The 26,687-nt window shown below is 38.4% G+C and overlaps 1 protein-coding gene across 1 annotated transcript in view; it reads right to left on the reverse strand.

Moving 5' to 3' along the window:
* tgfbr3 (transforming growth factor, beta receptor III) overlaps positions 1-26,687 on the reverse strand; it is a 150,351-nt gene that overhangs the window by 42,147 nt on the left and 81,517 nt on the right. The window contains exons 5-8 of the mRNA XM_055165064.1: positions 19,329-19,515; positions 11,422-11,584; positions 5,522-5,669; positions 478-667 (exon numbers count right to left, since the gene is read on the reverse strand). Of these exons, the coding sequence (XP_055021039.1) occupies positions 478-667; positions 5,522-5,669; positions 11,422-11,584; positions 19,329-19,515 (688 nt within the window). The remainder of the gene's footprint in view (positions 1-477; positions 668-5,521; positions 5,670-11,421; positions 11,585-19,328; positions 19,516-26,687) is intronic.

The following is a 26,687-nucleotide window of genomic DNA, read 5'->3' on the forward strand; positions in this document are numbered from 1 at the left end:
GATATTACCCTAAAATAGATGAAGTTTTGATGATGTTGTGAATCTATGTTCTCGCCACAAGAGTCCTGTATACTTTTACCAAAAATAACTAAACAATACCACACAGGCAACAATAATAGAACCGTAAAGGTTATAGATTGGCCAGTGCATATACTGAGAATGAGAAAAAATAGTAAGCCCTCCAAGTGCAGGTTCAATTGTGACTGTTTTTAAAATTGTAAACATGCAGGTTACATACTGTATATTTAATTTATTGTAATTACAGCTTTCTAACATGTGTAATTGTGGGTTGATAAATGCAAAATTAAGTAGATGGCCATAAGTCTAAAACTGTCTATTTGTCCTCATGTTGAAACTCTCATAGTAACATGACAGATAGTGGTGCTTAAAATCCCATCATGATGTTTTTAATTATAGACCACAGAATGGAGAAAACATATGCCCCGTGTCCACAGTTGCAGTGCCTGATTAGATTACCTTGTTCGCGGAGCCTGAGGTTGAAGTGGTTGGCCACAGAAGTGCTGGTGTAGGAGGTGACCGGGCCATAGCCGTGCTCCTCGGCCCACTGGATCAGGTTCTGAGAGCCCAAAGGTAAAGGCTGCTTGGGCACTTTAGTCACCTGCATCAACTTCTCTGTGCCAGAACCAATGCTGATGGTGTCGGAGGCCTGCGTAGAGAAGATGATTCAATTCAGTGTGACTTTATTTATCCCTGAAGAGCAATTTAAGCAGACCGAACAGTTAAAATGGCAGATGAATTAATTGATCAAGACTCACTGCTTAAAAAAGTAAATTGTCTGATTATTTTACAAAGTCAAGTAGTCAAGAATATTTAACTAAATTGCTTGTCCAGTCTTTGAGCCGATCCCTGACACTAAGGATTATAGTCCAGGTAGGTTCCATAACAAAATAATTAAAAGCATAACATTTTCTTTTGCTATTTATGCAATACTTTTCTATTTCATCTACTACTCTATTTCTACAAATACAACTGCTAGTAATACTTTGATCTTGTCTTCAGCTTCTGGTATATTTTTGATTCTTTTAGACTGACAACTTTGTCAGTGAGATGTATTTTCCTTGACATTTTTCATTTTCCAAGAACTAAAAACAGCTGATATGTGACACATCACCGAGATTAGTGACACTTCTCAAGACGGCTAATGAAGTTTTCTGCCTAATTAAAAGAATAAAACATATATCTGCTTCTACCACTGCAACTGAAACTACTTCTCTTACTACAATTGTTCTGTAGTCTGATGAATATAATGTATTACTAATGTATGAAAGCTTGCCTTAAAGGGCCCATATTCTTCTAGTTTCTGATCTATAATGTTGTTTCCTCATCAAAAACATATCTGGTGTTGTGTTTTCTTTCATTCACACATGTTGAACACACAAACCCTGTGTTTTCCAGTGTGTTTTTAAACTCCATGCACTTTCACTTGGATAATTTCAGCCCTGAAATTGCCAATCTCTACTGAACAAAAGGTAAAAGCCAGCTGTTAACTCGAAAACTACCACTACGTGACATTACAAGTTGGAAAAGAGCCTTTTGAGATTTGGAAATGTAGACAGGCTAATGATAAAAGATTACTCAAATGAAACAAAACACAACTCCAGGTAACAAAAATGGCTCATAAGAACTCATTTTGTGTAATATAAGCCCACCACATTGCTCTATCTATGGGACGCCACTCTTGTAAAAAAAAAAAGAACTGCTACTTCAAAACAATGTAACTCCATAGAGAAAAGTAAACAAACTATGTCTTGCGCATGAAATTAAGTTAAAGTCACTTCAAATATCACCAACAAGCACTTCATTGTACTGGCCCGTGGCATAGAGGATTTACTTAAACCGTTATTAATCTCTTGAGTCTGCAGTTATATGATCTAAGAGTAACAAAAGACAGTCTATGCGCTGGGTCTTATTCCATATTCATGTAGGGTCTTGCCGTTACTGTTTAAAGTGTGAATCATGTAACTGAGGTAATAGACATGTCATAGCTCGAGAAAAGGGTTAAGTTTCCCCTCAAATATTCAGGTCTGACTGGGCTCCGTCGGCTCTGAAAAATCACTGTTCTCACACACAGTTCTCACACAGGCCCGAGGAGACCCTGCCCTTTGACAGAATGAGCCATCAGTCTTTACAAGGCTATCATATCATGCATACTTGACACTTTCCCAAATGTTCATTGCTCAAAAAGCAAAAAGCTGTAAAAAAGTGGTTACAGTGTTGGTATGCTGAGAGTTTGATACTTGCAATTGTCTCAGAACATTATATAACTGATTCATAGGTAAATCTGTCATGATAATTACTATATCGGCAGACAAAGCAATAACATAAAGTTTTTATGTAAAGATTTGAGCTGTAAAAAGTAGAATAAATAAATTCTATGGCCATTTATTTTTCACAACTCATGCTTTTTAATGATACTGGCTCTTTAAAAAAATAGGTTTACTGTAATCATCCTGCTTTATGTCAGTGGCAAAAAGTAGTTTCAGTAATATCATGTATCACAAAAGCACAAAAAATTTAAAAAATGTGTTACCATTTCCTGCTTATTGGCCCAATTCTGAGGACGTTTAACCATTCAAAATTCAGTTCAAAGAGCATTTTGTTTTGAATGGTTAATTGTTATGTCATGCTACTAATTTTTCAGTCAGTCTAAAGCCAAAATAACATGACATGTGACTTACTTGGACGACTGAGGAATTACACAGATATGAGGCCACATGGTAAAATAAAATAAAGTACTATTATTTAATGCTGAAATCACATTTGATTGTCTAAAGAAAAAGTGTTTTTAATTATAAAACTGGAGTTGGAATGGGTACTGACCAGACCCAAGTCATTGTTTTGCAAGTCTCAAGTAAGTATCAAGTCTTTGACCTCAAGTCCCAAGTCAAATATAAGTCCAAGTCGATTCTCGAGTCACTAGCCCATAAGTCCAAGTCAAGTCCAAGTTGTCTTCTTTGAGCTTCAAGTCATTTCAAGTCTTTAAACCAAAGTATATATAGTAATATATCTTACTTTTTGCATTTTATATGAATTTTAAACTAAACTTTATTTAAAACATCAGGAATATTTATATAATAGTTGTAGAAATGCAAATTTTTCCTTTTTAAATCTCTTGACAAGAGTGCAAATTATTAGGAACAGAAAGATTTAAGATGTAAGAGTGCTTAATAACAGTTAATTTGTTAACTAGTCTAAACATCAAGTCTTTTCAAGTCACTGGCCTTCAAATCCAAGTCGAGTCCCAAATCTTTGTCTATTTTATCAAGTCAAATCTCAAGTGCTAAAAATAGTGACTCAAGTCTGACTCGAGTCCAAATCACAACTTGCACCTCTGGTATTGACTCTCAAGTCTATTCCTTAGCATCAAAAAAGAGATTGAGATTAGACAACACTAGAACAAAATACTGATTACTGAAAATACAGAAAATACTGAAAATAAAATTCTCTCTCCTCTTAATTCATTAAAAGGCCACTAATTGTGTACATTATGTTCATTTAGCTTACTCAAAACCTTACGTAGAACCAAAACAGACCAATATTTGACTAATTGTGATTTTCTTGTGCATGTAATGTGCAAGTAAAGGATTGGTCCAGTTTGAGTTATGTAATGAAAAACCCAGAAAAGTAGCCAGCCATGTTGACTTTGGCCCCGTGCTGCACAACTGGTCTGGTAGGGGGAAAAATGGGCAGTGGTGCCGTAAATGTGTTTTTAAAAATGTAAACACAACCCGATCTGCTCTTAGTGTCACTTTGTGAGCTGTGCTGACATCAGTCTGAGGAGCAGTGACCAGCAGCTGCACAAACACAGGAGCTACACAGGCTACAGAGGCTACAGGAGCGGTGAGGAGCACAGTCATGACGGAGGCCTGCAGAGGATCACACTCACACAGATGAGGCAACACTAGACTACATTCAGAATAGACACACTTAACTGTACAAAACCAATGACCACTGCAATCCATGTATCATTCATTCATTAGGTTTTCAACAACTATTTTCTTCATTATTTGTCTCCAAAACCAAAATGAAAAAATGTATAACGATTCGTTTGTTAAGTGTTCAATTTTGTGTTTAAATGAATAATGGAAAAAACATTTAATGTCCGTTTCCTTTTTCATCCAATTTTGACCCTTAAGCTGTCCAGTTATATATATGTAATACCTCCATGATTTTTGTAACATATGCTCAAGCAGAAGAACAAACGGAGCACCTAATTTATTCATTCATTCATCCATTCGTCAGCAACCGTTTCTCTTTTGGCTGAGTGTGCTAACATTACCACCATTTAAACTAGAGATGCACGACCACAGATCAGGCAGATGGTGAAAAATAATATTTACATCCAGTCTATTATTACTTTGTTTTAAATAAAAAGAACACACCTGGAATATGACACTGATTTTTTTCTGTCGTCATGTCTTCTGGTCTTATTTTCAGAAGGATGAAAAAGGATGTTGGTTTCCACATGGGTTTCCATCTTGCACTTCCACTTTCCATAGGCATATACATGTATGTCTATGGCACATTCTGCTTAATTTAGGTGTCACTTCTGGATCACGGAAATGTAAAAACAGTTGTTATCCTTTTTTTTTTCTATTATTCATTTAAACACAAAATCAAAAACTGAAAAAATGACTCGTTATCCGTCTTTTCATTTTGGTTTTGGAGACAAACAAATGAAGAAAATAGTTGTTTTTTTCATTTTCGTATTTTTGGTTTTATTTTGAGAAATGAATGAACGAATGATACACAGATTCACTACAACTGCCCTGTCCTCCACTGCTGTAGACCTAGGGCTGCTGCATATCGAAATCAGAATTGAAATCACGATTACTCAAACAGTTAATTATTAGAAGAAAAAGGTAGGGCATTTCATCAAGCCATTTACAGCACCATATTTCTCATAGAATATAGGCTGTTATAAATGCACTCAAAAAGTAGAAAGATATAATATGCGGCTACTTTTTCACTAAATGTGTATTGGAAGCATTTAAGAGTTACTGTTAATCACCTCCATTACTCATTTGCACATTGTTTGGTAACTGATTAGAGCAATAATCATAATTGTAATTTGATTGCACACTCATGGATACTCATTAACTGTTTTAAAAAGTGTAGCTATTAATCTAGTATTAGTTACATCATCAGTAAACATTGGATTTTCCAACCAGATTGTACTTCTCCATTTTAGCATTTGAGCTCTTGTTAGGCTGTTCTCTTTGCACTAGATCCCTCCGCTCTGACATGTTTTGATGGCTCAGTGTCTGATCACATCTGTGGAGCTGACACAATAAAACTCTGTCTCCCTTAATCTGTTAACACCTCGTATCATCCCATCCCACGACAGTACCCAGACCCCATTTCTAGACACACACAACACTTCGATGCCAAATTTCCCATACTGCTCTGCTAACTCATTTATCTGTGGTTTGGCTTGTCTGGGTAAGCCATCTATCTCGGTCTATCATAAAGTTTGTTTCCTGTCATGCTGATGTCTTACCACCACTTGAAGCTTGCCCATTATTCTGTGTGCCTTGATGACCCAGTTGACGGCTTTGGCGCATTTGAGGATGAGGACAACGTCGCGGTGAAGAGGGGCGTCCTCCTCCAGGGGCTGAAGATCCACAATCACATCCACCTGGAATGCACTGGAGAAACGGAAAAATGTACAACTTAAAATGTAGTAAAACTAATATCAACAGCAATCATGTTTTATGTCATATTGAACACCTTTTGATATATACCACTGGTCAAAAGTTTTAGAACACCCTAATTTTTCCATTTTTTTATTGCAATTCAAGTCGTGCAAGTCTAATAAACAGCTTGAAATGGTACAAATGTAAGAACTGAACAGACAGAGGTTAAAAAACATAATGACCCAAAACACAAGTCCAAGGTCTGCCAAAACTACCTCAGGGGGAAAAAACAAGATGTTGAGCTTCAAAATATGGAGTGTCCAGCACAGTCTCCAGACTTAAATCCCACTGAGCTGGTTTTGGGATGTACTGGACAGAAGAGTGAAAGCCAAGCAACCTACAAGTGTCACACATTATAAATTTTAAGATATGATAAATTGATTCCATGATTTCTTTTTCAACTGAAATAGCTTATTTGTCCTATGCTTTCATTTCAGATGCAATGGCACAATAAACTGAATAATTTTCAGTCAAAAACTGTAAAAAAGAGTGTTCTAAAACTTTTGACCAGTTGTGTAAATTCATACTAAGGGCACAAGGCATTTACATTCATTTCTCAGATGTAATAAGTCTGGGGTCTGACTGGCAAAAACATGGCTGCCAAACTTCATCAACAGCCTTCATCAATCACATAACAATGCTTGTAAACACATCCACAAGTGTTTAGGTAAAAGACACAACAATAGCAGGAGTTTAAATGCCAACATTCCCGAAATCAAACAACTTATTGATTGGGAAATAATGAAAAATGCATGTTACAAATAAATCATTACACTATATTTTTCACAGGCCTCAAAGCATGACTGCCTGAGTACCGCATTTTTCAGACTATAAAATCCTTACATTTTCTCAAAAATTGACAGTGTGCCTTATAATTCAGTGCACCTTATGTATTAATTCAGGTTGTGCTTATCTCAAACTGATTTTATGTGGTACTTGGTGCTCAAAAATCTGTCAAAATGTTTAAGTACGACTTTGGTAAACTACGAGGCCGCACCGTTTGATGGATATCGGAGAATTATGGCTACTGTAGTCAGGAGAATCTCTAAAAAGTTTCACATGAACCATCTCCAACGCGATAGAAGCACAGAACAGACTCACCATCTGCAGCACATCCTCTGTCACAGAAAGAACACTCATATTCCACTGTGTCTGTTCCTACCTGTTTGTTTCAGCACTTATAGTTTATGCAAATTTGCCATGTGGTTTTCAGTTTTGTCTGTGAAAAACCTAAAGAAATATCCCCAAAGCTGCATTAAACACATTATTACTCACAACTCACTCATCAACCCACATTCACATTCATAAATTCAGAATGCGCCTTATAATCTGGTGCGCCTTATGTATGAAAATAGACGAGAGAACTCAACATCATCGATATTAAGCCTTTTAGGGCGTTTTCACACCGACAGTATTTGGTGCGCACCAAACGTTCCATTCGAACAAAAGTGGTTAGTTCGGTTCGTTTGCGTTGGTGTGAAAGCGTCAATCGGACTCGGACCCGAACCAAATGAAGCGGACCGAGACCGCAAAAATGAGGTGGTCTCGGTTCGCTTGAATCCGCACCAAATGACCAACTTTGGTGCGGTTCCTCTGGTATGAACGCGAACCCGGGTCCAACCATAGACAGTATGGACAAACAGACTATTCGAAATGCATCATGGGAGGGACACGCGTCTCCTCTGCCTGAAATGACGCACTGTACGACTCCAGCGCAGTAACAGATTGTTGTCCAGACGCAGCCGCGATTCAGTTTCGAATTATTTTACCAACAATGGCCATTACTGAGAACGTAACGCACGAAGATCAGAGCAAGAACAGTGTGCGAACGTGTGGCTCCAGAGTGAGTCAAAATTGGGGGTGCGCACCTGTTCGGGACCTACACGCACAGAGACGACCCGGTGTTCCCCGTGATCACGCAGCAACCAACATTTGTTATTTTAGGCTTTAATTAACCAAATAATTTTATGGCAATAGGCAATCGCCCATTCAATTGATACAACTTAAAAAAGTCCCTGTTTTTAGCCTAGTGTGAGAAATACAGTCGGACTAGATCCAAACCAGAGTCCTGAACCAGCGGGGCAGCTCCAGTTCAGCCGGGCTCAAAGGAGCTGGAGCGGGGAGCCTCGACCTGAGGAAGCCCTTTCCCCGGGAAGAACCAAATGCGCGGAGGACGGACGCTCAGAACAACATATAACAAACCAAACTGGACTCACGCTTCTGTCCGGATGCTGCACCACCTCGGAACCAGCCGCGATTCTTGAGCGCGGAGAACCAGAGCAGCGCGCCCGGACCTGTAGTCCACAGCGCATTCTCACTTTCCCGCACAGAACCAGCGCGCAGACGACGGAACGTACGCGCTCAGACCCTGTCATTGCGCACTGGTCTTTCTCGCCACCGTTTGGAACCAGCACATGGAGGATGGAGCCTCCAGACCATCTGACCAACGAACTTGTAACAGAAGACCAAGGACCAGACCCCAGCCCCGTCCTGAGGAGCTGCGCGCTACTTTGAGCACTGTTGGCTGCTGCTGTTACCGAGCTCTGGGCTGATGCGGTGAGTTTGTACAAAGTTCTACATGTTGCTGTTTTATGAGTTCATGGTGATAATTTGAGATGAGGACGGCCCGTGGTTTTAACAGGAACATCGGTGTTGATAACTGGAGGTATCGCTGTTTTACCGGGGAAACAGAGACACGTGAATCGAACCAGTTTTGGTTCGTTTGCCGGTGTGAACGCGGACCCAACTGGAGTGTATTTGCTACATAATATTTTATTGCCTGGTGCGGACCAACTAATCGAACTAGCGGTGTGAAAACGACCTTAATCCGGTGCCCCTTATAGTCTGAAAAATACGGTATTTTCTTTGGCTAAATTGAGATTCTACTCTCCAGTCAATGCTGGATCTGTATGTGACTGTAGGCGGCTCTGTGCTTGGCCAATCAGAAACATTTTAACGGAAAAAAACAAAACAAAACCCAAACCCAATAATCTTTTTTGACAGAGACGGTTTATTTTAGAATTTTCCCGAAAACCTTAAAAAATTACTTTGCAATTATGTCATTAGGTTAACAATATAGTATTAAGTTGATGTTTATAATGTCTGTTTAAAAAGAAAGTTTTTGGTTCCTCTTGATTTAACCTAGATTGAGCCAAAATTACTCTTTACATGTCAAATTAAGTAACCACGTAAACAAAAAATAAATTCCCAAACCCGTCACTATTGCCCCATAGTTGCTGCATGTTCTTCATAGTCGGAAGTCTGGCCAACTAATTAAAAGTGGATACATTTCAAGGAAAAAGCGGACATGTGCAGACCAGACACTGCTCTAAAAGATTAGGCCCTTCTATCACATTGTCTTTGGGCTAAACATAATAAGCAGTGTACAGAGCCAAGTCAACCCTAAGATCCTGTTTTGAAATATTATTCTAAGAGGAACACCACAGAGCACAGCGTCTCCAAGGAAGGCCAACATAAACTGTATGGACATAAGTGAGAGCAGCGTAACCTCCACAACAGCGGTTCTCAATATGCGGTCCGGTGGTGATTTAGTGTAATTACAGGACTGCATTATTTGTGGTATTAAAAGGTCGTGTACCCAAATGTATTCCCATGTATTTGAGAAAAAACTGTATTGCCTCAGTAAAGATATATTAAATAAACAGCTCTTAAGGTCAAAAAAAGGTCTAATTATTGTCTGTTGATCAGGAAGTGCACATTAGCATGATAGTTGTTGTCAGTGTTAGCTCTACAGCCACAACAAAACTTTGCTCTGGTCTCTGAGATCTGTGAAAAGAGCTTATAAACTCATCGCGGTGAATAACTAGGATGCTCGAGATGCATCATTATGTTAAGTTTTTTTTTTGTTTTCAACTTTTTTAAGATAGTAAAAATCTGGTACAGTGCCTTTAAACCTGGACTGGTCCTACATTTGTCATGGTTTAGTCTTGATTAGTCCTTGGTTAATTCAGATTCTGTTCTGGGTTAGTTTGTTAAAAGAGGCACAATGGATTTTCCGGTGTAGATTACAGCATGTTTGTCTCCATGGAGATTGCTTTGCCTGAAATGTTTTGATGTAAGTGTGGCATTAAAATTATCTATCATTAAACACACGGGACGCCACAAAGTGAAGTTACAGTTCAGATCTTTATAAAGACAACCTGCTCACGGTAAAAATATCCTTTTTCCCATGGTTTTTGAGCAATGAAAACTCAAAATTAAGTAAATGTTAGATAGTAGGGGTGTAACAATAACCGCAATATCATCATATAGTATTGTCAAAGGTCTCACAATAATATCGTGGACCATCACAATATATCGAAGTCTCGAAGTCTTTGCTTAAATTAATAGTTATGATGCAGAAATAGCTAAAAAAGAAACAGAGGGAACTACATAGACCATGATCCTTTTCTCCATTTCAGTGCAGATTACATGAAGAAAAAACAGTTCTAAGCACTTTTAAATCTTATTTCTTTGGATTAAGTCTTGTGAAGGCATTTTTAGATGAAAAAGTAGCATATTCACAGTTTGAGGGAGCCTCCATAAAATATCGCAATAAACACCGTATCGTGAGGTTCATACTGTGTCGATATCGTATCCTGAGACTTGGATATCGTTACAAACATTAGACATTTAATGCTCTGCTGTGGAACATTCCAGACAAAGCAATAACATCTACACTAGAAAAGTTAAACAGTGCCCACAACAATGGTTGGTTTGTGCTCTGGTATGTTTTGTTTTAATCCATAATCATTAAGTATTAATTTTCCTTTTTAGGCCATGTTTCCCACAAACCACGATGCACAATTAAGCCTGCAATAAACCAGGACTCCATAACGGATGTTGTCTACCTTACAATAGTTTTTATTGGTCAGTGTTGTGTTTTTGTTGTGTAATGTTGAGCAGTGTCCTGTGCTTTAGGTCAGCAGATGGAAACCAGCACTTTCGCAACACAAGCGTTTTTATTATTTGAGACGTTAATTATAATGCACGCTACCTGCTAAAAACAAGGAATAAAATAACATGCAATAGTTCATGGCTTCGTTCTGACTTTGTCCTGGTGTATCTGGAGCTCTTATCTTTAATTTGTTGAGTTAAATGAGAGTCAAAATGATGCTGTTTTGTCTGTATCTAATATAAAGCATTCTTTTTATTGCTGATGCATCGTTGGCAGTACCATGGGGGCAAATCTCCACCCTGGTCTCTGCAAGTTGTGAAATAGACTCATAATTACGATGCTAGGAATGCATTATGAAAGTGAGGAATGACTTTGGTTAGCTGTGGACCACTTAAAAAGAAACTAGTTTGTTCTTTCAAGCAGAATTCTGTATCTCTCCTTCACTGTGGTTCTCTTCAAGGTCTCTTTTTTTTCTTTTCTCTTCAAGGTTGCTCTTTTTTGTAGTTTTTCCTTGTCGAGAAGGAGGCTCTAAGGACAGGGGGCGCTCTGGTACAGTTATCCATGATCTTGCTTCATGTGAATGTTGGTTAATCTGCTTGTCTATTAATGATCAATTACACTGTTTGATTTTCTAACTTTTTGTTGGTTAAATCCACTATTTTGTTAAACCCTGCGAGGCAACTGCTGCAGTAATTTTGGGATCTACAAAAATAAACCGAATAGAACTGAAAAATTAGCGTGAATATTTTGAAAACATCTGCAGTCGGTCGGTCAGTTCTGGAGAGCTTCACTGATGTTGCGTCTCACCTGCTGGAGTTGGGGGCCTGCAGTTCGATGACGTGCACTTCTTTGTCCTTATCGGACCCGTAGAGGACGCAGCCTTTGGAGGGCTGGGGCTCCACGTACCCGCCCAGGTAATTCAGAGACAGGAACCGCGTGTCAATCTTACACGTGTCGGAGAAGACTGGATCTGAGAGAGAAAAGAGAGGAGGGATTCTGAAATCAAATATGTTGAGTTTACATTTCAACCATACATTCATCTTGTGTGAAACTGTTTACACTTCTGCAGGAGGGGAGGAAAGTTGTGCTTGGGTTTATCCAGCTTTAATGACGTAAAGATATCAGACCTTTAAGTAAATCAAGGACTAAAGGCTAAAACAACAATCACATTTTTTTATGTTATAATTTGGGGTTTTGGTTCTCAAGAGTATTATCCAATCAAAAAGCAGAATTAAATTCATGAGTCTTTCATTTTGGTTGCCGGTTTCAATGCCGAAATACAGTTGGTTTAAACCTAAAATGACTCTCTCTGATCTGAATCCTCTACCTAAACCACAGCACCTTCTGGCAAGGATTAACCAGCGTTAGTACACGAATTCAACTTCACAAAAATAAAATGCAGATCAAAAAAAGCCAGTCATGTTATGTTATGTTAATTATTGTTTTCTGTAGTCATTTCTTGGTAACACTTTAGATTAGGGACCACATATTAATAGCTAGTTAACAGTAAAATGCATAATAAGTGCTTAATTACATCTTTGTGAGTATTTATAAAGCGGAGGTCTGTGTGGGACAGAATTTTCAGTCCCGGTCCTGTCCGCACCTGCATTGTGCAGTCCCGCTCCCGCCCACTCCCGCCAAAAATTGTACCCCGCACACATTTGCGATACTTTGTCCTGCTCCCGCTCGCAAATCCCACAGGATGGGGACGTTCGCTTTCTTAAGCTCTATCAAACACGGAGAAGCGGAAAGGAATTGTTTAAAATGTGCGCAAAATTAGACCACATCCACAAATTTAGGCTGTTAGGGCACCAATTATGTATGATAGGCAAACATTAACCATTTGTATAGTTTGCAGGACTGCAGTTTATGCTCCCACCAGCCCATTCCCGCATTGTGCAGTCTCGCGCCCGCAATAAACTTTCAAAATGTGTCCTGCGCCACACTATTTTGCGTGTTTTTGTGAGTGCAGGGCTTTGCATTTTTGTCTAAGGCTGTGTTTTTCGAGTACTAACCCATTATACTATTATCTCTATTATCTTCCCATTAAAGTAGTGGAGATTACAATACATGTTTTTGTACATACAATGAAATCTTAATAAGCATTAATAAGTGTTTGATTAATACCAAATAATAGCTAAATAACATACCAATTACCACTTAGTTAGCTATTAAACTGAAGTGTTACCCATTTATTTACTGCTTTGTTATACAGTACTTATTTACAGTGTGTGCTTTTTTTTATAAGTTTCCATGAACATCCCAAATGTGAGGGAAAAGAGAGAGCGAGAAAAAGATAGAGAGGAAGAATGCTTTAAAACATTTGTGTCATCAAGTAATAATAAAGAGAGGGGAAGCAGGAATCAGTCTTGGAATATCAGCGTCGGAAAAATTGCTGACACCTAATTATGTATTTTGTACTAAAAAAAAGTATTGCCTTAAACACTGGTTCTATTTTTCTTTTTAATACAGCTGCATGAATCAATATTTTGACAAATAACAGACTGAAAGATTGTAAAATGTACATTATCTACCAGCAAAAACATGGGTTCATTAATCTCAGAAACATGTATTTTTTTTACTATTTGCGCTTATAATCACCATTTTCTCTTTCATTTTACTTCATCACAGTTCTTCACCAACATTTTTATTGGTTCTACTTTACTTGGTGTCTAAAATTGTTGGAAAAATTTCACCTTGTGTTTACATTTATCAAAGATTCTGAGCAAATGGCGTTTTCATATTCCCAGTGGAGAAGACTGTCTTTAATTTAATTCAAAGTCTGGATATTTTTAATCGTCGGGGCCTTTCTCACACAAACCTGGAGTAAATTAAGACACGATACATTCTGCAGTGCATAATAAAGACGCATATGGCTATCTTTTAGTATAGTCCACAAATCAACGTTGAGCAAATACAGAGGGAGTGAATGCTTGAAGCAATAACTATGTGAGCAAATGGTTCAGGGAAACAAGCTGTTTTGGAAAAGGGAGTTTGTTTTCAGGAGTTTAATTTGAGGATAGTAACAGATAAGTCTGAAGACTGTTCCTCCCACAGGCTGTACACCAATAAGAAGCCTCCTTTAACTTTGACGTTGTATGGTTACAATTAAAGTGGCTCTATGTAACATTTCTAGTGGAGGGTCCATGATCTACTTGTCTCCATGGAGATGTTAATGTGGCTGTAGTTTTTTTGTTTTTTTTTTGTATGTATTTGAGTAAAATTTGTCTTGCTCCAGTATAAATATAAAGTAAAAGTAGAGGTCAGAGGTTTGTATCTTAGGCTACATTCAGACTGCAGGGCTTAATGCACAATTTGGATTTTTTCCAATTAAATGCTACTTGTACGTGATCTTCAGTGTGAACTTTAAATGCCCCAAAAGTGTCCTGCATGTGTATTGGAAGACACAACGTCGTCGCACACAGTGAGTGTGCTCAGTGTTTATGGATTTAGCCTAAACATGGACACTAGCAGTGAGCACCTGGCCATTTTTAAGTTGGTGTCATACAGAAGCCAGAACATGTACAGCTTATTTGTTCTAAGGAGGAGATTGAGAAGGAGAAGGAGAAGGTTTTTGGCCATGGTGTTTTCTGGGACAGTGGCAGCAACATCCGTAAAAAGGGGTGCAGAGTCACAGCCAAGAATGGTGAGATTGTGATGTGCTTCGCTGCTTCGCTCACACGGAGTTCATACACAATTTTCATCTGACGAGAAGACGGTTTTCGGAGCACATACCCAAGTGGCCTGGGTCGCATTAGAAAAAATTGGATCTGTATCGTTCAGACTGTCATTAAATGATCAGATACAGGTCACATAGGGGTGAAAAAAATCAGATTTGGGTCACTTCAGGCTGCAATCTGAATGTAGCCTAATCATGCACCTAGAACTGTTTTATTGTGTAAGTGTTTCACAATTAAGAAGTGTTTTATTGTTTATTGTATTGTATTGATTCGGGAATTGTGGTGTTAGCATGCTAGTTGATGTTAGGGTTACCGTGACGGCGAAGTTGTGAAACCTGCATAAGCTCATCACAGCGAATAATCAGGATGCTTGGAATGCATAAGGAAAGCGAGGAATAACTTTGGACTATTTAAAAAGAACTAGTTCTGTTGTTCTGCTTTGGCTGGAATGTTTTGTAGTATGGCATTAAACCCATCAGTTATAGGTCAGATCTCTGGACACATGGAAGCTCACTCACTGTAAAAATTATTTAAACAATAGAAATATCTGTACTTTAATAAATGGCAGATAGATAAGTTTGAAAGACCATTCAAGTTACATATCCACAAAAAAAATGCAAAAATGAGAAATTGCTTGACAAAAACAATCTTAAGTTTCGTAGTTCTTCCCCAACTCCAACCACTGAATGCCGTTGTTGTGTCCTCAAGCAAGACACTCATCTTTGTAATGAATGTGTTATATTATGAGTGATTCAGAGTGGCTAAGCGTACATTGTCTGGCAGATTTCCATCGTTCTACCCCAGGGCAGATGTGTATGCGAGTGAACGGATAATGCAAGAAGTTAACTGATTGAATATAATTGTACTGAAAATAATTCTACTGTGAATTTAGAAGTAAAAAACACAAAAGTACAAAGGGAGATCCATATTGGTTGATGCCAAATAGCCTGCATTAGTCTTGTTCCACTTTGGTCCATAAGTCAGATAAGCCCATGGAGATGAAGAAGCCTTTGATAGTCGCACAGGAGGTTTTGATTTATTTTCACACATGTTTGAACTGTTTTTGAGGCTTTCTTCTGACCTAAAATACATCAGCTTCTAGATGGAGCATTGCGACTTTAAAGCTCAACAATGTGCATTTGTCATAGTCGGTGTCCTAACCTCACCCGTTTACAATAACATGGTAACATTTTGAACGTTATTGTGAGCTTTAAGCCATGTTATAATGTTGTTACCGACTCAAAAACATATCTGGAGTTGTGTTTTGTTTCATTCACACATGTTTGAGTAATCCTATCTTAATTTCTAGAGCTGGAAATGCTCAGTTCCACCTTGTGATGTCATGTAGTGGTAGGTTTCAACAGCTAACTTTTACTTTTGTTCACTTGAGATTGGTAATTCCAGAGCTGATTCTAGTGAAGGAGCGCATGGAAAATGGCTCCAGAAACGGAATGACCTGGCACTGTGTGCTCGCCTGAAAATGCTGATACACTGACGTAGGTCTATGCACCGTGAAGTATTTCACCGCCAGAATGCAAAGAGGCAAGAGTATACGTCCATTCATATATACGGTCTATGTGTATGACCTGCAGACGTATAATCTCTGAAAAGTTTAACGTGAACCATCTCAATGCGACAGAAGCACAGAACAGACTCACCATCAGCAGAACACTGCTCTGTCACAGAAAGAACACTTATATTCGTGTCCTTTAGTCTGACAGAAGCAGAACTTCATCAGCACACAATACCAAGCAGTTTTTTGAGCGCTCAGTTTATGCAAATGAGCCATGTGGTTTTAGGTTTTGTTTCCGTGAAATGTAAACACATATGCTCAAAGCTGTGTGGATAGGGAAGGCTTTGATTGTGGACACAGAAACGACATGCGACATGTCTGGACGCAAATATTTCCGAACGTAACCTCGTTTCTGAATGTAACATTAGAACCAGATCATGATTTCAATTTCATGTCATGGTTTTTAATACTTTTATACAGCCCTAGTTTCACTCTGGGATTGGAAACATTGGACTGAGATAGATGGTATTCTTTTATATGCAAGTATTAAAATTGTTCCATAACTCATTCTTCACATCGTCTGCATAAATTGGAAATCAATGCATCACTATACAACCGGATCTTGGTAAGCAGTATCAGCCTGTACATAAAGTGCATGTGCATGCAAGACTTCATCATAATTACATACTCCAGCTAATTAAAGAAAGTTTATTTAAAAACACATAGCAGGCAACTTTGATTTTGTGCCAAGTTGTTATAAGAGCATGATGTGTTTTAATGAGAATCCTTCACTAGTGTGTGTGTGTGCGTGTGTGTGTGCGTGTGTGTGCGTGTGTGCGTGTGTGCGCGCGTGTGTGTGCCTGTGTGTGGATGTTGGCTGGTTCGTACACACGTAGGAACATTTTTGAGCATGAATCATGGTCCCTATAGGCTTCTGGTAAAAAGGCGTAATGTTTCAGTTTTCCCAACACTGTAATTCTATCAACTAGCATGATAACAGTGCACTTTGTGATTATCAGACAATAAAACCCTGTATTATTAGGTGTGGACGGTACACAGTGAACCTAAGTTGACATCAAGAGCCACTTATACTATATATCTGTACTGGAGCAAGAAACTGTACTCAAATTTTACTTTTGCAGGGACATCATGTTGGGGGTGTTCTAGTAGTCCTGGTTCAGCTCTGGTTTATTCCTAGTTTAGTCCTGGTTCAGTCCTCGGTTCAGTCCTCGGTTCAGTCCTCGGTTCAGTCCTCGGTTCAGTCCTGGTTTAGTCCTGGTTTAGTCCTGGTTTAGTCCTGTTTAGTCTAGTTTAGTCCTGGTTTAGTCTGGTTAGTCCTGGTTTAGTCCTGGTTTAGTCCTGGTTCAATCCTAGTTTAGTCCTGGTTTAGTCCTCGGTTCAGTCCTCGGTTCAGTCCTGGTTTAGTCCTGGTTTAGTCCTGGTTCAGTCCTGGGTCAGTCCTGGTTCAGTCCATATATGGCACAAAATTTCGGCATCTTCACTTCTGTTATTTTGTTGAGAGTAACTTAAAAGTGCTGCAATAGTCATGTAAAGACTTACATTTTAAATGCAGTAATATTGTAATGTAACAAATTACTTTAAAATGACAGTAACAAGTAATAAATAATGCATTACAGTTTTGCAGTAACTTGCCCAACAGGGATGGCAACAAATTAGCAAACACTGTCAAAAAAGTTCTAACATATTTTTAAGACACTATGATCAATATGAGCATTTATCATCCTGTTAAGTTTGATTTTCAACAAAAAGTGAGAGTGACGAACTGAAAAACTGCCTAATGCTAATGCCAAGCCAGTTCTTTATGGTCAGATTGTAGTATAATAAAAAGAGCCTCAAACAGAGCAGAGGTCTAGTTAGCATCACACCCCAGAAAATATTGATGACACCAGATGTGAAGTATAAATACATGGAAAAATATCAGGTACAGGGCCTTTAATAAACACAAATTAACATCAGACTAACTACTTACATGTATGCAAATGCAGGTAGTTAGATGTTATTAAGTCCCCTAAAATAAAGTGTTTCCAAAAAATATATTAGAAAATTTATAGCGAGCGGCTCTGATTTCGTGCCAGCTTGTTATAAGATCGTGATGTTTTTAATGAGAATCCGTTACTCGCGGTTATAATGAAGTGTGTGTGCGTGGAGACGGGCCAGTGTGGGGACAGGCCTGTTATTTGTTGCCGTGCAGTGGTTGCTCTGAGGGCTGTATCATTAGCGGCTGTGGTTTGGCCCGGGTCCATGGAGTGAGAGCGCAAGATTTCCTACACTAAAGCTTAATCGCGGGGTTGGTGGTAGTTGTACTAGAGACATAATACTGAACTGCAGGGCTCTCCTCATCTTATTAAAGTGCCACCGCAGTAGATCCGGAGAGGGAAGGTGCCAGCTCCTAGTTTATGCGCTGTCCCGGGAAGTGTTTACCAAATAAGGAAGCATCTGTCTTGTGTTTTCTCCTAGTGCCAAGATTAAACCAATGGAAATACAACGTGCACTTAGTGTTGTTATGTTGCAGTGATTTTGTTTTTGCATTCAGTTACTAAGAACACACTGGAATTATTTGGTTAACAGCTCATATTAAAGTGAGATTTTTGATTTTGCAATATCAGTCTATCCAAAAATATATACCACCAATCCGTGTATCATTCATTCATTCGTTTTTCCAAATAAAACCAAAAATAAGAAAACGAAAAATCTGTTTTCTTCATTACTTGTCCTCAAAACCAAAATGAAAAAACGGACAAAGATTCGTGTTTTCAGTTTTCAATTTTGTGTTTAAATGAATAATGGAAAAAATGGATAAAGGCTGTTTCACGTATATGTGATTTAAACTGCGATGCCGAACTTTTGCACCACATACGGACCAGGACTATAACAGGACTAAAACAGGTCTAAACCAGGAATGAACCAGGACTGAACCAGGACTAAACTGATCTCAGTCCCGGTCTCAGTCCCGATCTCAGTCTCAGTCCCTATCTGGTCCCGGTCTTAGTCCCCGTCTGGTTCTGGTCTCAGTCCCAGTCTGGTCCCGGTCTCAGTCCCAGTCTAGTTGAGCAATAAAAACACCTATAAGTGAATAAATGCCTAGTTTAATGCCATACCGTGGATTATTCCAGCCAGAGCAGTAACATTTTGGCCAGAAAAATGAAATTGTCCACTTACATTCAAAGGGACTGTATAGGATTTCAGTATAAAGAAAAATTTGTCATGCTCCAATATAGGGTCATAGGGTCAAAATAAGAACCAGAAAGTAAGGCTGGTGCGCTGTTTGCATGCTAGTTGTTGTTAGCAGTAACAGCAAAACTCCACTCTGGTCTCTAAGAGTTGAGAAAAATGCTTAAAAACTCATTATGGTGAGTAATAAGGATGCTCTGAATGCAAAAAGTGAAGAATAACTTTGGACCACTGCAAACAGTATAAAAGTAGTTCTGTTTTTCACATTTTTAAGGCTGTAAAAGTCTTGTACAGTGCCTTTAAGCTTTATGTTTTTGTGGAGCTGGTACCTTCTCCCACTTTGATGTAGATGTCCTGGGTCATGCGCATCTCGGAGAAGGAGGTGACAGCCTTGTACTTCTTTTGGGCCCAGTTGAGGAGGTGCTCATTTCCATGGGGCAGATTCTCCTTCAGGATGTGAGAGTGAGAGAGAGCCAGGTCTGAGGACTGGAACTGGACCTGTGAGTCTTCTGAAACCTGGAGGAGAGAAAACAATAACATGTGAGCAGGAATGCAGGTCAGTTCCATATGAGTTTCAGTTAATATAGGCATTTCATTTTTATATAAAGTGAAAACTACACTGGGACAGCTAATGGCAAATGCAGATGTCTTAATGCGTAGTACCAGAGTTCTGCCAAGTCGTTGTTTTGCAAGTCTAAAGCCTCAAGTCTGAGTCCCGAGTCCCAAGTTCCAAGTCAAACAGAGGCAAGTCCAAGTCAAGTCTAAGTCGTCTGCTTTGAGCTTCAAGTCATTTCAAGTCTGTTTTTGCAATTTATATGCATTTTAAGATAAATTGTACATAAAAAATCATAGTATATTTATATATGACTATTTATAGAGTATATAAGAGTAGCAGAAATTAATTTAGTTATTCTTTCTTTTTTAAATGTCTTGACAAGATCTGTGAATCATTATGGTCAGAATAGAAAGAATTCAAATTTAAAAGTGCTTCTCAAGTCTTCTCAAGTCAGTCAAGTCCCAAGTCACTGACCTTAAAGTCCAAGTCGAGTCCCAAGTCTTAGTCCATTTTTTTCAAGTCAAGTCTCAAGTCCTAAAAATAATGATTCAAGTCTGACTAGAGTCCAAGTCACGATTTGCAAGTCCCCACCTCTGTGCAGTGGTATCAATTTGTTTCCGTGGGTATCTAGGTTTTTGATTTAGTGAGATAATTTTTCCTTTCACAATCGCCTGCATGATTCAATAGAAAGTTAAAACCATATTTCGGAACCTTCTCCATGGACATTAATATGTTTTATACTGTAAAAAACTAGTCACAGAAACAACCTTTATTTAGTCTATATTCTAGTTTTTTTTTTAGCAAATTGGCTATCGGACTTAAATCTCCGATCCGCCATCGGCTGCTCTGGATTCTAAACAATCGGCATAAAAACACCCACATTATTCCATCTGTAATTGTGAGATTTTTTTTTTTTTAACAATTCCTAATTTGGTTTTTCCTACACAGTACAGTGGAGCACCGGCCAAACACCAAGTACACAGAGCCAGCAATGAAAAAGACTATGATGGAATAAATAAAAAACAAACCACACACTAACTGTAAAAAAAAATAACTACATTTCCATTCTTTCCACAACACTGCACGGTCTGCATAAGAAATAAGATTGGACGCAAAAATGTTGAAAGTCTCAGAACAGAAGAACGCTGAACATGAATTGTTCCGTATGCCTCTATGCAAGATAACTTTCATGTCATTGTGTTCAGCAGACTTTTACAGTAAGATTGGGTGGATAGAGAGCAAGTCAAGGCCAAAACCAGGCCTGACTCATTGGAAAAGGTCCCAGGAACAATTACAAAACCCAAACAGATCAGGGCCAATGTTAGACCTGGTCCAAACTCGGAGTATAGGAAAATAGGACTGCGTAATGTGATACACGGCACGCTGCAATGGTCTTGGCCAATTCTGAAATCCTTGAAAGCCAATGTAAGAACAAGCACCAGAACCAAGCACAAACAGCTTAAAACTTTTGATTCAGTTATGATATATTACGGCCTAATGCATTTACTGCCCTTTTCTAAGCCAGTCAAGTTTCCATCCAACCAAATGCACTCAATTTATAAAACACATGTGATAAACAAGCCACTATTTCACTATTTTCACCAGTGCTCATTAAAGGAGAATTATGTAACTTTTCTGGTGAATGGTCCGCTACCTGTTGTCTTTAAGGAGATTTTATTGTTGCTTTACCTGTACAGTATGGCACTAAACAATCCTATCTCAATGGTGACGTGCATTACGGACCAGATCTGTGGAGACGTTACAACCCTGTCCGCAGTAAGAATGCATACTGAACATTAAATCATCTGGGAAAAGCAATCACATTTCTATGAAGAAAAGGTGGCAGACTCTTCAGTTGAAAAGTAACATGGTGCAGGTTTAAATGAATAAAAACAGTATAGAAACAAAACAAAAAAAACTGAAATAACCAATACAATAAAATGAAAAAAAAAAAAGTATATAGTTTAAGGTATCTTTCCCATAGGGATATTTATCGTCTGCATTTGACCTTGGCTTAGCTTTCAATGCCACTGTGGCACCTCATCAGGAACATTGTGCACCACAGTGCCACACGTCAGGACCCATGTACTGATGTTGAGCTAATCTTGGTCAGGACTACCTTAGCTGGAGAATTGTATCTACATCTGCATATTTTTGGGTTGATGGGGGAAACTGGTAGTGTGATTCATCAGCCGGTTTCACTTTGTTGAAACCGTCTGACCTCGCAGCATCAGGATTTGTTTGCTTGACGGTCGGCGGATACTTTATTTAACCAATCTCTGCTATTTAATCGTGACATATGTAATGTGCCAAATCCTGTAGGAAGAAGGGCAATAAGGTCTTTCCTCTTGATAAACATTCTCTTTAAATCCTCGATCTCGGGAATCAAAATGTGTGGCTTCGTCTACAATCATCTTGACCGCTTTGTTTACTGTTGTGCTGTACCACAAAAGGGATCCAGACAGGCACTTGAGTTTGACGTCATGACTTCACAGCTCTTCGCTGATCGGCTGGTGCACAGTCTACAAATTATGGGGTTCTTGTAAACCATCCAGTGTATTCCAATTCCTGACCTAGTCGTTGGAGAGAAATGAAATTGAGTGGAGGCACTAGGTGGCGTCAGCCTGGCTAGGAAACTGGAGCTGAAACAAAACCAGACACAGGGAGGAACATGACACCTCCACATGAAGGAATTGAACCTGGAACCTTCTTGCTGAAAAGCATGAGTGCTAGCCATTCAGCCACGAGCCTATATTACAAAACTATAACTATACGTGCATAGCTGTCAACACAGTGTTAGTGTTTTCACAAATATGCAGCGTGGGAGAGGTGTTGATGTGGGCTGAAATATAAACTGTAAAACGATATGTCCTTTGCCACAACATGGCGATGGTAGCTGCAGGTGATGAGTTTGGTAATAAAAATATACCTAAGTCTATTATAACAGCTTAAATCCAGGGCACAATCTTTTCTTAAGGTACAAATCTCACGTCAATAACAACATAAACCACAGGAAAGAGCCTGAAAATGTGTTGATTTGAGTCAGAAGGAAACTGGCCTTGGTCTTAGTATGAGAGACCACCCCTTTGGCATAATAGCCTGGCTCATATGCTTCACTTCAGATAAACATTCACATGTGCTGAAAAACGACTCAACGCAACACGGTCTAGACGGCCTACCTCATTTTTATTTCCACGCAAGTTGTGTTTTTGAAATCCCTAGGTATCTTGTTTGCACGCAGCAACAACTCGCTCATAACATTAAGTCCAAAAGTGTATCTGGATTTAAAGTGCATATGACAGGTTTTCATGTTATTCTAATGAGTACTTGGATTGGTGGGATAGTACATGTGGTAAATATTTATTATAGTTTTACAGTCAAGTTGCAGTTTAAGTGGAAAAAGTTGAAAAAAAAAATCAACCTCTACCTACAGTATGTCATCAACACTGAAAAATTTGTCCAAATTAGATGGATTGTTTATGCAAAGTGAAAGCATTTTTCTGGATTTAACAAAATGGTGGTGTTGTTTTGTTTTGAGTAAAATCTTAAATATTGTGTTATTTAGATAAGCTTTGGCCACAAGAGACTATATCACCAAAATTATCACGATATATCGATACCAAACCTACCAGACCAGTCCTCCTGTTATTCTGCACTGACGCCTTTGAGGACACTAAGAGACACAGTACTAGTATGTTACTTCAGCTAAACCTTCCCTCAATCAATAGATCAATAAAGTATCTATTGTATCTATATATAAAGTATCTATTTCTACCTTTTAACGTTATTACTGCTAAGTATCAGTTGAAATCATAGACTGTATATATGCTTCGAGCAGGGCGGCGCTCCTGGTTCCAACAATTGACTTTACATTTACATACATTTTTTCGCAGTCATTCTGATGATAATTAAGCAGCAGCTTGAGAATTTTCTCTTCGCGCTTTACATCTGTCAGCTGAGGAGGAGAAGGGAAGAGTGTTGGAGAACCACTAGACTGCTCTACCTCAGCCCACTCCAGCATCCCGCTCGATAATCTAAAGAGCAGAGCAGGATGAAAGTCCAAAGCAAGAACCGGTAGAGCCGAATCGTCCAGATTGTGTCAGAAGGGCGACCCAATGAGCATGCGTTAAATTGAATGACTGCATTTATTTTTAAGAAGAATAAAAGTTTACATGATTGAAGAATACATTAATTCGACTTTAAAATCGTAATAAACCATCCACTTACTTCTTAATCTGAAGTTTAACTCTGAATAATCTTCATCTTCTTTTCATTAGGAATTAAGTGTTTACATGGTCTTTTTAGCACAGATTTTATTTTTATTGAGAACTAAATTATTTTTATTCAGAATTAAAGCTCTTGTAAACATGGCAACACTCCCTTAGACCTCTTCTTTATACAGTTTATAGTTGGAGTTTATGTATGTCATATCTGCTGCCTGTGATCAACCAGTAAGTATACTTATAAACTAAACTTAAATGTAAAAAAGATAGAGCAAAGACAGATTTTGAGTAAAAATAAATCATGATGTTTACTCGCTGAAACATTTAATGAAACGAGCAGTCAAACTTGTCATCTGCACTTTACACAGCTATTCTTCAAGATGGTGTTATGAAACAAAGAGCAGACAGTACTTTATAGATAACAGTTGTATTCCTACGGGCCATGAGGAGCTTTCAGACATAACTTTATTTCAATGCATCTCAACATGTGTGTGACCCTTGGACGCTCCTCTCTGCGCTTCTGGCATCGTCACCCAAAGCAGTAAATAAGATATTGAGATACTGAGCTACGTTTTCTTATACACTTTTTAGTCTGTTTGCTACAAACAGATGGAACATGGGACTTTGGTCGTTATATCGACAACTACTTGACAATTACTTTGGAAACTGCTGTATGTTTATATAACGTGTTGCTTTGGATATGACTGAGTGCATAGAGTCTTTAAACCACTTTATAGCTTTTCAACTACAATAGATTGCTTATATTAAAAAAATGTACACTGATTGGCAAAAACACACACGTATTTGGAGAATGTTGAAATAAACACAACATTTTAATTACTGCTATAGACAGACTTAGGCAGAGTTGGTTGAAGATTGCCAGAAGCAATTTTTGGTTTCTCAATTAAAATTTTAAAAACTTAAAAATTTTAATCCAATGAAATACATTTATGATTTTGGAAAACAGTCTAATTTAATTTTTTTCTGACCAAAGGTTCCACTTCAGGGCATGTTTGTAGACGTCTAAACTACAGCTACAACAAGATTTTTCTATAAAAATGTGATATTGTGTTTACTATTTGCTAATTGCGTCATCTCAAACTGAGATCTTTATTTGATTCAATTAATTGTGCTGCCCTATAACTTTTATTTGTTGCATTTTGTTGAACTTACCTGTTAAGTTTTGTTTGCGTAGTAATGTTTTAACTAGACCAATGAAAATAACAAACATTGTAAAAGTGCGGCCACAGCAGTTTCATTTGGACCCTGCGTAACCTGGGTCAGTCCTGGAGGGGCAGGGGCAGTGGTCCGGTGCAGTTTCAGGGATCAGATCTTTGCTGATCTCAGCATAGTTTATCAGTTTAATTGCGGGAATACGATGGTAATTAGTTGCAGAGAATTACAGGGGGAAAGCCTGAAAGCCAAATTAGCTCCAGGCTTCTGCAGCTCCCAAAAACCTCAGGAATTTGAAGACCCACTGTGGGCTTTAACAAACTCTCTCCGGTTCTGCTCCGGAGAACAGAGACAGGAGCCCAAACAGTTAAAAATCCAGATGGTATTATTTTTGTTTATTGAGCTTGAATGTATTGGTTTATTTATTCAGTTTTGCATTCAGCTGTTGTTAGTGAAAGCAAAAGTTCACGATGCTAACTTGTTCCAGTGCAAGTGTAATTATGGTGACGAAATGAAATAGATGAAGTAACTGCATAATGTGAAGTTACACTATAAGATTTATACAACAAACTTACCAACAAAGTCTGTAAATGAATAACTAAAAAGAGAAAGAAAATGAGTTAAAACCGCTCATAGCCTCTAAAATACAATTGATGATAATTATACAATTACAGCTTCTAATGTGTAGTCACGAATACTAAAATGCATTGTACAATTAAGCCTTTCAGTATTTTTGGCTCAACTCTAGAAGACAGAAAGTATTATTGTAGTATATCCAAATAAAGGTTCTTTTTGACAGACCAGTGTATTGTTTACAAATACCCTGACATATTTTGGATGTCTTCTGCATCCTTCTAAATCCGAAATATGTCAGGGTATGTCTAAACAACACACTGGTCTGTCAAAAAGAACCTTTATTCGGACATAATGCTGGAAGACCAAATGAACTGCTTTTAAGTATTGTTGTAGTAGTGCAGAAATTGGTAACTGTATCTTAGACCACATAGCCTTGACTTGTGGAGTTCCCCAGGGATCAGCCTTGGGATCCCTTCTATTCAAACTCTACATGTGGCCGTTAGGTCTGTTAATACGCAGCGATAATGTGTCTTACCACAACTACACAATCAAATATGGAACGGTAGATTCCATCTGTCAGTGGTTTAAAAACTATGGGTCACAATGGACTTCAACTTGCCACATCAAATCAACAACATCAGCAGCTTTTTACCATCTTAAAACATTGCTAGAATCAAATGGATCGGTCAGATATGTTCAAGAACCAACTGGCTAATTCTTAACACGATGATGTCTGTTTTCAATTGTTGTACAGTATGGTCAATTTCCAATAACCTTGTGACTAAGCAGTGCCTGCAAATCTGGGTGTATCAGAGTTAAGCTTTAAGTAGCAAAGTGCAGCCAAGCAAAGCATCATGACTGCATGAAAACCCCCATACCCCACCTCTGTGTGAGTGATCCGAGGCCTTCTCTGCCAAAGCTGCCTTAAAAGACTGTTAACAAATGGGTGTTTTTCATCTACATACGGTTAGGATTATTGAAAAGTAAAAGGGGATTCTTCAGATATGACAATTCAGAGCCAAGTTAGAAGTCAAAACGAGGATGACTCCCAATGTTTTAAGAGCCTGTTAAACATAAATCCAAGATATACAGAACACTACTATGAAAAAGTCAGGGACAGGATTATAGACCCACTAAGCAACTTTTCAGGGGGTCAGCTG

The sequence above is a fragment of the Boleophthalmus pectinirostris genome, unplaced genomic scaffold (assembly GCF_026225935.1).
Source record: "Boleophthalmus pectinirostris isolate CB_2022bp ecotype Guang Dong unplaced genomic scaffold, ASM2622593v1 HiC_scaffold_7, whole genome shotgun sequence".
Taxonomy (NCBI): Eukaryota; Metazoa; Chordata; class Actinopteri; order Gobiiformes; family Gobiidae; genus Boleophthalmus; species Boleophthalmus pectinirostris.